The 12,055-nt window shown below is 48.6% G+C and overlaps 1 protein-coding gene across 1 annotated transcript in view; it reads right to left on the reverse strand.

Annotated features, from left to right (window-relative positions):
* Positions 1-1,418: 1,418 nt before the first annotated feature.
* TDP1 (tyrosyl-DNA phosphodiesterase 1) overlaps positions 1,419-12,055 on the reverse strand; it is a gene marked incomplete in the record, with an annotated part of 91,122 nt that continues 80,485 nt past the window's right edge. Inside the window, 2 exon segments of the mRNA XM_014591402.2 lie at positions 1,419-1,687; positions 8,317-8,425. Of these exon segments, the coding sequence (XP_014446888.1) occupies positions 1,614-1,687; positions 8,317-8,425 (183 nt within the window).

Here is a 12,055-nt window from a genome sequence, read left to right on the forward strand (position 1 = left end):
CTTTGCCACAGTCCTCTGAACATCTGGCTGTCAGCCAGGCCCCAGCTCGGGGCTGGCCCCACCGCTATGCTCCCGTTCACTACCAGCCCGGGAGCCCCCCGTTTTAGGTGGGCTCCACTGATACAGGCTTTCAGGTTCTGGTACACAAAAGGTAGGCTCAGAGAGATGTAAACCTTGGCTACTGTAGTTCAGTGGCTTTAACCCCCCCCCGCCATTGTCCTTTACAGACTCCAGTGTGTGAACAGGCAAGGTGGAGCTTGTCTGCCCCAGAGTGGGAGTGGGGCCCGCAGCCCTGCTGTTTGGTGTCCTGCCTTATCACAGCCTCCACTCCAAGGTTCCCACTGCGCCGCTGGGAAATCCCGGGCTTTGGAGGAACACCCTGAAAGGTATTTAAAAAAATCTTTCTGAACATTCAGCTCTCAATGATAACAGGAAGAGTCGGCTTCATGCGAAAGAGAACAGGGTCCGAATCACCTTAGGAGGCTCACAGAACAGGAAGACACTCGTATTGGGCCAGCTCCGTGGCCTTGTGGTTAAGGTAGCTAGGTCCCACAGGGCCGACTATGTGGTCTGAATCCCAGACCTAGTGGTTTGACACACATGCTGGGAGCATGTGCATGCGAAGTGCTCCACATCCCAACATGGCGGAGAAATGGAGAGGGGGCTGCAGCGTGACCACGCCCTGTTCTGGGGTACATTCTCCCTCTCCCTGTCTGTCTCACTCTCTAGTGAGCTCACATTCCCTCCAGCAAATTAAAATCAATAAAGACACTCACATCTCTGGCTCCAGTCAGATGTGTGACCTGAGGAAAAGCCTAAATCTTCTAGTCCTCAATTTCCTCACTTGTGAATCGGGGCACAAATTAAGTCACCTTTAGGCTTTCTCCCAAGCAAAGTACTTGTGTGTTTAGTATGAATCTATGAGCTGTCTTCCCTGGAAATTTCTGGAGATGGAGGAGGTCCCCATCTACCCCGGGAACAAGCGAGGACCTGTCCGTAAGCAATGAAGCAGCTGCGTGGTGCTGGAGAGGGAGCACGCGTTGTACGAAGCAAAGGCTGAAAGCTACAGGCAGCGGAGGGTGATGAGAGTCAACGGAACTCACTGCGTTGGGAGGTCCACAAGGGGGTGAACTGGCACAGCCTCAGAGATGAATCCCACGGGACCACGGCAGGCTGAGATCTAGCCACCGCCCCCACCCCCCCGACACACTCAGCTGAGAGAGGGTGTGGGTGAAAAGAAACACTCACGTTCGTCCCCGGAACTGTGCCGGCTGAGTGAAGGGCATCTTTGAGGTGGAGAGGAGAAGCACGACCCAGAGCCAAGCTCTGGTGCAGAATGGCCGCCACCATCATGGGATTCTATATCGTTAGAAGAGTAATTTCGAATCTATAGACTTTTTTAAACATTCTAAAGTTTAATAGTTTACTTCCAAAAATATACAAAAGTGAACCAAACTTTTCTTTATGAGAATATTAATAATGACCTTAAAAGTATAACCAGCCTCCACATTCACAAGAGTGACCTTTGCAGGGATGCAAACAAGCCTGTCGGGGAGGGAAACATCCGGTGCTGGGGGCTCAGCCTTTTGCTTACATTTCAATCCTTCAGCTTCTCAGGAGGGCACCCACATGTTTCCATGTGTGTCTGGTGCTTTGACATAAGGAATGTTCCAAATCCATGGCCGATCTAGGGAAAAATACACGTTATATAATATTGGTTTGGACGGGATCACAGAACACGTACTCATCCGATGGAGCATCCGCGTACCTGATCCTCTAACCCGATGGGGTAAAAGCACTCGTGTACCTGATTCTCTAAGGTTGAGAAGAACGTTTCCTGAGCCAACCTCAGACGGCATGCCCCTTTGGACAACGGCCTCCGGTAAAGGCTAATGTTTGAATAAGGTAGGTGAACACAGGCAAGCAGAAAGCCAGGGGCAAATCCTGGCGCTGCCACTTACTGGAACACCGCCACATCACTGTGCGTTGGAACCCGTTTCCTCGCTGGCATCTCGGTCATGAGGATGAACTGAGAGAAAGCCATCAGCATGAGAGATACCGCGTCTGCACACAGAGCAGGCCCAACGAGGGCGGCTACTCCGTCCTTCTGTTAAGAAGCTGAAGGCACTGGTGACAGCTAGTCCTGGCTAGGGCCACCTTTCTGCTCTCAGCTGCTCACACATGAACAGGAGGCCCAGAAGCAGGGCCAATCAACAAATGTTTTTTTCCTGCTGTTAAAGCTTAGTAGTTGATGAGACATGAAGATCTCTGCAGGAGTGACCGCAGACCATCATGCCCAGGTGAGGTACCACGGGAAGAATACCGAGGACCTATGTTCAGAGCCCGCCTCCAGCACGCTCAGCACCCCGGGGAAAGCACTGGGGTTTCAGCTTCTGATTCCTACTCTAGGGGAGGGGAATTAACCAGTTTAGCAACCACCAGGCATCAGCTTAAATGAGAGACCAGTGAAAGCTCCTGGTAGGTTATAGGCGCTCGATAAATGAGAGCTTTCCTTCCTCTTTCTTTTTATTTATTTATTTTTTTTGGGGGGTCTTCCTCTTTCTTTTTATTTATTTATTTATTTTTGGGGGGAGAGGTTTTTGCTATACGGCGCATGCTCTCACCAGAAAGACAGAGACAGACAGAGAGACAGAAAGTGAGAAATCACCCCCCAGAGGAGATGGCCATGCCGCAATCCCTTCTCCTCCATTCTCCTCTTGGGATCTTGGGTATGCACACACATGCACCAGGTATGAGTTTAAGCCACCGGGTCTGGGACTCGAACCATGGTCGACTACTTGGGAGTCCAGCAACATAGCTATTATAACAGCTGCTAGTCCCGAGAACTTTCCTTCCTTTTAACTGATGCTTTGGGAATTGAAAAAATGTCAAGGAACTGCTTTGACCATATAGTGCTACTGCTGGACTCGAGGCCTTTCAAGCGAACCTTAATACTATGGCAGAGTATAATACACCACGAGGATCAAGGTGAGTCCCCACGATTGTCTTGGAAGTCATACACACAGCAGCGCCTGGAAGGGTGTGTGTGGGGGCTCACTGGAACTGCCACTTAGTGGGTCTCAGATGGACCATGAGGGGAAGCAACGTCTGGGAATGGCAAACATGTCTTCGGGGGAGCCTGTCCCCGTCTGAACAGAGGCAGGTGGCCACACAGGGGACATGGTGTCTGCTACTCCCACCTTGCCTCACATGTTGGGTAATCTCGGAGCCATCCCGCCCACAGCAGCACCCAGAGGACATGCGGGAACGGAATGTGGAAGATGGTAACAAAGGATCAGAACACAGTTTGCCTTCGCCTGTGGGGAGGTTCCGGAGCCTGATTTCTGTTAAACAACCTTGTCAAACAGCCGCAAACCTGGGCCTGTTTTACATATTTCACAAAAGGCTTAGGGGCCAACAGGGATGGTAGACTCCCCGTTGCCACTCGCTGGCCTTAAGGATGTCCTGGCCCTCTTCCACTGGGAGCACCATGCCCTGTGCCTGGATCCATCCTCTCCTGCATACTGCCCTATTGGGGCCCTACTGGGTAACATCAGCTGCATTTTGCTCCTGAGGCAGAGGACAGATTCTTGCTGTGTGAGCGGCTATTAGACCATTCGGCAGTGCAGGATCTGTCATGCGAACCTTTACCAATTAGCTGGTAGTGCCAAGATCCCAGTGCATTCATTCCTCTCCCAAATCGGGCAACGAGGACCAAGCAAGGACCTGGCACTCACCCTGCTGGCAAGTTCCTCACAACTCTGCTTTCTAAGTGTGCAGAATGTCTGCACTGTGGGCTGCTTCCCAGAACGGCTGACAGTCCAGAAAGGAGGGCAGGTCAAACGGCCACAGAGAAGCAAAAACGGTGGTACTGTTTCTACTGTGTCTTTTTAACCATTTCTGCTGGAGGCCGGCACTAATCCTCAGAAGGTCTAGGCGAACTTCCTAAATCACTATGAGAACGAGGTCCTCGAAACACATTCACACACAGCTTTGCAGTACTTGCTGAGGGCTGGCTATCGCTGGACAGGAGAGCCTCAGAGCTTACCACCAGGGAGGCAGACGCATAAGCGGGCATGCCCTGGAGGCGGAGCTCTGACCTTCACCATGCTGTGTGTGTGTGCTGCGCCCACACCCGGCTGACATGAGAACCTCTGGCAGCCTGTCAGAGCACGTTTTCCATGAAAGCTTGTTACAGTAGGTCTGAGCTGGGGCCTGGCAGTATGCGCTTCATCGGATCCCAGAGATGATCCTGATGCAGGGGTTGGGATCTGATGCTGAAGGAGAGGGCACAGAAAACTTTAACAGGAGCAGTACACACCCAGATCTGCACGGCAGCGATGGAGGAGACCAGAACTGGCAGGTGAACAAGCGAGGGCGAGGTGAGAAGCGATCGTAATGGAACCGTGGGGTTGTGAGGATACAGTGAACTAACTCGGGTCAAGTGCTCATGTCAGTGCCGGGTACGTGAAAAGCACCTAAGGAACGTTACCTGCTATTATACAGACTTTCTATAGTCTTTAAGGCTCTCATGAGGGTTGGTTATGTACAAAGTGGTTATATCTCAATTACTGGCTTTAATCGAGCAGCCTAGAAGATACAATAGTACTGATATAAAAGAAAACGCCCTACGATCTCTTGCATGTATCTTTTAAATAAAATGCCTAAGTAACAAAAAGCTAGCTAAACCTTGGGAATCATCCTGCTTGCTGGATGATACTTTTTCTTCTGGAATGGAGGGGTCCCCAGGACATCTCTGAGGCTCCTCTAATCTTTCCCGTTCCTGCTCTCCTACTCCGCTGAAGATAAGGACTAAATGGAAGGGATGGAATCCAGCCAGACCCAGGAGGGAGAGCCCAGGGCAGTCACGGCAGCCCCCAGCTCTAGCATGTGGACTCAGAACTCCAGTTCAAAGAGAAGAAAGGAAAAGAAAAGAGAAGAGAAGAGAAGAGAAGAGTAGAGAACCTCCCTGAAGAGCAGGAAAAGGAGAAAAGACCAAAGTGCAGCACAAAGTCAGACGAGGATGGGGGGGTACCCTGCCATCAGTCTACTGACGGTGGCAAATTTAGGGACTGACCTGCACGAGCCTTAGCCTTTTAAAAATCGTCAGCTCACTAAGGGAAAGTGGAAGGAGTTCACACCAGCTCACTGTCCATTATATGCTAAAATCTGAACTAGACATTTTAATACAATTATGATAAAAGCAGCTAACACTGACTAAGTGAGAGGCTAGTACTAGCACTCGCAGATATCATTTCAGCTCATCTTTTAATAGCCCTATGAGGCAGGCACTCACAGTTTGCTCATTTTTCAGACAGAAACACTAAGGCCTAAAGTAATTAACTATCCACAGTCATTTCATTAGTTACAGAGCTGGTGCATCAACATGGCCTGGGTTTTTATTTCATTAAAAAACATTTTTTTAAAAAAGATTTTTCCATAGGGCACATATACTCACCAGAGACAGACAGACAGACAGACGGAGTGAGAGAGAAAGTGAGAAATCACCCCACAGAGGGGATGGCCATACTGCAATCCCTTCTCCTCCATTGTCCTCCTGGGATTTTGGGTATGCACATACACGTGCCCAGCATGATTTTCAAGCTGCCAGGTCTGGGACTTGAACTGCAGTTGGCCATGTGGGAGTCCAATACCTTAACCATCATGCTATCTGCTGGCCTCAACATGGCTTGTTTTGTTTCTTTTCTTTTGTTTTTTAAAGAGATCTTTGCCTTAGGACGTGTGCACCAGAGAGAAGGAAGGAGACAGAAGAAAGTGAGAAATCACCCTGCAGAGCAGATGGCCATACTGCAATCCCTTCTCCTCTATTCTCCTCCTGGGATCTTGGGCACGCACACACATGCACCTGGTGTGAATCTCAAGCCACTGGGTCTAAGACTTGAACTGTTGTCAGCTATGTGGGAATCCAACAATGAAACCACTACGCCATCTGTTGGTCCTCCCATGGTCTGGTTTTAAAGCAGGATTTTCCTTTAATTTTTTTTTTTTTTTTTTTTTTTTTTTTGGTGGCAGAAGGGGTGATCACAGATTCCTTGTAATTCTGATAAGACATATAGAACCTTGCTAGGGAACAGGGAATAAGATGCATATGACTACAAATTTAAAGGTCTCAACAGGACTCCATGTGCTTTGGAAAGAAGACTGGCTCTGAAAACTCAGTATTGACCCAACTGGTTAGAAATACTGGGATTTCTTTCTTTCTTTCTTTTTTTTTTTTAGAGACATTTTTGCTACAGGGTGCATGCACTTGCCAGAAAGACAGAGAGAGACAGAGAGACAGAAAGAGAGAAATCACCCCCCAGGGGGGATGGCCACGCCACAATCCCTTCTCCATTCTCCTCTCGGGATCTTGGGCACACATGCACACGCGCCTGGCGTGAGTTTAAGCCACGGGGTCCGGGACTCGAACCGAGGTTGACTACATGGGAGTCCAGCGACATAACCATTATGCCAACTGCTGGTCCCGACCCAACTGGTTAGAAAAATACAAAGCCATCTGCAAGAGGCCAGCTGGCCTGCGTGAGGCAGGATCACCTTTGTCAGATGTATCAGTACAACCTGAGAAGTGGGTCCTTCAGAAGGGAGAGGTTTGGGTCATCACAAAAGTCACAAAGGTACATGAAGGTGGGGAAGTCGCCAGAGCCCTTCCAGCATTGTCTGGAGAAGAGAGCCCCCCACTTGGCAAGGCTGACCCTGTGAAGGAACTGAAGGTTTCATGATGTCACCAGAACGTTCTAATCAGAAATCACATCTCCTCTGTTCAGATTCAGTACTGGCTTAGAAACCTGCAGATTATAATGAGGTGATTTGTGTAGGACTCCACCTTCCAAGGGAGAATACACTGGTCATGGTGATGGGAGCATGTGCCATTTACACGAGGAAGTGCGTCCTGACTGTGGATTTAACGCCGTGTGAGTCTGTCGAGGATCGCTCTCCCTCAAAGACAGACACTCTCAGGGCTGACGGCAGTGGCGCAGCAGCCTGTGAGGCTGGGTCATACCAGGATGAGGAGGGGCCCTGAGCCAGCAGGTCTTCCTCAGAGGACACGTGAACTTGCTGCAGATATTCCTATTGACCTGCGTTTCTGTCCTTTTTCTAATTGCCAGAGGGTATTTGCTCACTAGAGATAAGAATCAAAGAGATAGAGAGGAAGAGAATGCGCTTGTCATGAGGCATGGCCTTGCCACAATCCCTTTTCTTGCATACCTCCATCCTGTGGGGATTTGGGGCATGCATGCACATGCCCTGGTGTGTCTCTCAAGCTGCCCAGGCTGGGACGTGAACCAGTTGGCCTTGTGGGATCTGAATGCCTTAACTACTAGGCTATGAGGCTGGCTCTTCTACTGACTTTTTATTGTGAATAATACTTGGTGACTGCCCTTAATAAAGTCATAGTCTAGTGTAGCAGTTTTCAAAATGTGGCCTAGGGACTTGCCCTCTGGGGGTAAGGGATGAGTCTATAAGTCAAACTTATTTTCATTCTAACACTGAGCCATCATCTGTTGTTTTCGCTTTCATTCTCACACAGTACTCAGAGGCTACCTGACAGTATCACAGCAGACTCTGAGATAGAGCTATGAGAATTCTTTAAGCCGCACAATGAAGAAGCTTGCAAAATCCAAATAATGCCACTTTCCTCCTCTTCCATTTTGCAAACAGCCATAAAAATGTTGGATGGGTTTATTACTGTTATTTTTAAAACTCATAAATCAATAAATATTTTTTAAAATTCTCACATTTAATTTCTTACAAAGTAATACCAACAGATATAAAACCCTACATACATAAAAGCTTTTTGTGGTTCTCAGTAATTATGAGTACAAAAAGGTTTGAAGACCACGGGTTTGAGAACTGCAACTCCAGTAGCTCCAGATGAGGTGGCAAAGAGGCCCCTGCAAACCTGAGCTTCCAGAGGGTTACACCAGCCAGATTCATGCTGAGGCTTCTCCAGGGCTCTGTTTCTATCACAGTCTATCCACCCACGGTTGCTTTTATCTTTTTTTCTATCTAAAATGTGTCAGAGGGTGTGTGTGCTTGCTGGAGACGGAGAGAAAGAGAAGCAAGGAGAGAAAACAGCCCCCACCCCCCGCCCCGGCTCCCATTGTGAGACGGTCATGCCGCAATCCTTTCTTCTTCATTTTCCCTCTTGTGATTTTGGTCATGCATGCACACATGCCCAGTGTGTTTTTCAAACTTCTGGGCCTGGAACTCGAACCAGATAGTTGGTTATGTGGGATCCAGCTGCCTTAATGCCCATGCCACTGACCAGCCCGTGGCTGTTTTCATCTGTCTTACCTTTATGTCCGTACAGTTCTGGAGGAAGATCATATGGCACAGGAAAGGAAGCTGTCGGCCCATGGCTGCCAGAGAAGAACTTCTGTTTCACTTTGAAGCTATCCAAGCCCTGTAAGCACAAAGGGAATATGATTGTAAACTATTTAATTTTTAAAAGTTTTATTATAAGTCACATTTTCATTGGAGAGAGACAGAGACAGGGAGAAAGTAAGAGAGCACCCCCCCCCAGGTGGGATGGCCACACCACAATCCCTTCTCCTTCATTTTCTCTCTGGATTTTGGACATACATGCACACGTGGCTGGGATGTTTTTCAAGCCACTGGGTCTAGGACTTGAGTGTATGGTTGGCCACATGGGATCCAGCTACCTTAACCACCACGCCACTGGCTAGCCCTGCACCCTATTTTCTTTTCTTTCTTTTTTTGAGAGTTTTTTTGCTATAGGGCGTGTGTGCTTGCCAGAAAGAGAGCAAGAGAGACAGAGAGACAGAAAGTGAGAAATCACCACCACCCCGCCCGGGGGGATGGCCACACCGCAATCTCTTCTCCATTCACCTCTTGGGATCTTGGGCACGCATGCACATTTGCCTGGCGTGAGTTTAAGAAACCAGGTCCGGGACTCGAACCATAATCGACTACACGGGAGCCCAGCGACATAGCCATTATGCCAACTGCTGGTCCTCCCTGCTTCCTATTTTCTTAAACAAACAAACAAACAAACCACTCAGAAGAGCTCAAGAAGAAATTGTATCTTTATGACACCCACAAAACTCAAGTTATCTTCCAAATTCGACAGCTAAAAATAAGCCAACTTCAAAGAGTTCATGGAAAATGGAATTAAAGTACAAGTATATTTTGGTACAAAAGAGTTTTAAATCTGTTTAAAAGTTTTAAATCTCTATATATGTATATATATCCGAAAATTATTTTCCTTCCTAAAAAACAGATGTTAAATTTCAGGAATCAAATCACAGCAAAGTTTGTAAGAGTTTAACAAATTATATAAAGAAATGAGAAACAATTTTGGATATTACAATCCCTTTCTATGTACAGTTTACAAGGACTTTATAGAACTCACTGTGTAAAAATACCTCAAAACACTTTCACTACTGCTATAGTAGCAAGCGGCCTGCTTTGGAATAAAAGTTGCTTTCATGTCTAATGAGTAACGTAATAGGCTGGTCGAGCAGAACAGGTCCATCCTGGCGTGCCAAGGCAGAGGGGGCTGCAGCATGGGAGGGGCTGGGGGTAGGGGAGGGCAATGTCCAGAGGGTAAGTAGAGCTAGACTGGAAAAGGCTATGACTAGGAGGCTGTGTGGACATCCGTGGTGCAGACCTGTTCCAGGCTTGTTCACTAGCTGATGTGACTCGGGACAGGCACATGACCGAAGACAGAGGTGCTGGGGAAGACACTGTCTTTCTGCCTGGGAGCTGACCTGGTACGGTGTGATTCTGGATTGCTGTCCGCCAGATGCAGGGGGACCTCAGAAGCACTGAGCCCTGAAGACGTGGCCGGAGCCCCTGGGCGCCCCCACCTGCACATTAGTGTGAGTTGATTATTACTATAACCCAAAGCATCACAAGACTCCAGTTAAAGGTGTGACCTCTGGGAGCCACAAGGTGGTGCAGCTGTAATACACGATGCTCTGTGAGGCTATCCCACGTGGGAGGGTTCCTGGTTCAAATCTGGACATCTCCCTGAGCACACCAAGCACACATGCGGCTGAGATCTGGGGCTGGCTGAAGCTGGAGGTGGATGTGGAATCAAAACTCTGTTGGGAATGCTGTCTCCCTCCCCTTCTGTATCTGTCTCTTATTCATAGAAGAAATAAAAGAACAGACTTATAAAAAAGAGAGTGTAGGGTTTGGCAGGTAGCATAGTGTTTAAGGCACTGGACTCCCACATGACCAACCATGGTTCAAATCCTGGACCTGGTGTCTTATTTGCTTACTCTCCCTTTCTCTCTCTCCCCCTCCTGCTGGGGAGGGGTCAGCAGGTGACATGTAAGTTAAAACAGCTTGATCCTACATGGCCGATTCTGCGGCTCTAGCCCTGGACCCATCAGCTTGAAAATCATGCCCAGGGCATGTGAGCCAAAAATCCCAAGAGGAGGACTGCTTGCAGCAGTCACCCCCTCAGAGGTGATTCCTTACTTTCCCTGTCTCTGTGACTCTCTCTCCAGCAAGCACATGTGCCCTACAGCCGAAAAAAAAGGTGTGGCCTTCCAGCAACAGGCAGAGGAGCTGCAGGTTTTGAGTTAAGGTGGCTGACACTGGAGAAGGGACGGAGGAGACCAGGAATCACTGCAACGTAGCAGGAACCGGTTACAGAGAGGGGCGCTGAGAATCACAGCGGAAGTTTAAATGTAAAGTAAGGTCATTTCAGATGAGAGTGGAGTCCATGGAAATAGGGAAAAGGTTTAAAAAGAGAGGGGCTGAGGAGGAAGAGAGCTGGGCACCCCAGGCATGCCAGCTTGCTCCCTCCTACACTTCCTCTCTCTGGGAGGGCCATGGGGCCGCCTCCTCAGCTGACAGCACTGGGAGCCTTGCCCACATCTGACCTTGGACTCTCTGGATCTGTGGAAACTTCATAATCCCGCTTTTGTAGATTACTTACCTGCTGTGTGACTCTAGGCAAGATATTTTTTTTTTTGCCAGAGGGTGTGTGCACTCGCCAGAGAGACAGAGAAAGTGAGACAGGGTCACGCTGCAGTCTCTAATCCCTTCTCCATTCATTCATGCACACATGCCTGTATGTCTTCAAGCTGCCAGGGTTAGGATTCAAACTGTGTAGTTGACCTTGCGGGATCTGGCTCCCTTAACCACCGGGCCACGGGCTGGCCCCATAGGTAAGTTACTTCACCTTTCTGGGCTTTGGTTTCCTCTTCCATTAAATGAAAGTAAAAACAGCACCTAACTCATGGGGCTACTGTGAGGATACGCTAGTTATTTACAACAATGACTGGGGCATGGTAAGAATTCCAGGAATGAAATTGGTATAGCATATTCAGGGTGTTCTCTGATGTAACTTTATTCCGAATTTACAGAGCAGGAAACACATCTGGAGGTTAAATAGGTGCCCAAAGCTACAGAGCTCCAAGTGGCAAGGACATCGAACCCTGCCTTTCTGATTCTCGGGTCTACTTCTTTCCACTCAACAGACAAATGGTGTCACATTCACCATGAGGAAAAATTCTGAAAATTGAAGGGTCAATATTTAGGCAGGCAATGATAGAATGAGTGAAACTCTGAAAACCTTGGTATTTATATTTTTAAAAAATGAGGCTAGAGGTTGGGAAATTTGCTTACTCTCCCTTTCTCTCTCTCCCCCTCCTGCTGGGGAGGGGTCAGCAGGTGACATGTAAGTTAAAACAGCTTGATCCTACATGGCCGATTCTGCGGCTCTAGCCCTGGACCCATCAGCTTGAAAATCATGCCCAGGGCATGTGAGCCAAAAATCCCAAGAGGAGGACTGCTTGCAGCAGTCACCCCCTCAGAGGTGATTCCTTACTTTCCCTGTCTCTGTGACTCTCTCTCCAGCAAGCACATGTGCCCTACAGCCGAAAAAAAAGGTGTGGCCTTCCAGCAACAGGCAGAGGAGCTGCAGGTTTTGAGTTAAGGTGGCTGACACTGGAGAAGGGACGGAGGAGACCAGGAATCACTGCAACGTAGCAGGAACCGGTTACAGAGAGGGGCGCTGAGAATCACAGCGGAAGTTTAAATGTAAAGTAAGGTCATT

This window comes from Tupaia chinensis, unplaced genomic scaffold, assembly GCF_000334495.1.
Source record: "Tupaia chinensis unplaced genomic scaffold, TupChi_1.0 Scaffold000568_1, whole genome shotgun sequence".
In the NCBI taxonomy this organism is placed as follows: Eukaryota; Metazoa; Chordata; class Mammalia; order Scandentia; family Tupaiidae; genus Tupaia; species Tupaia belangeri.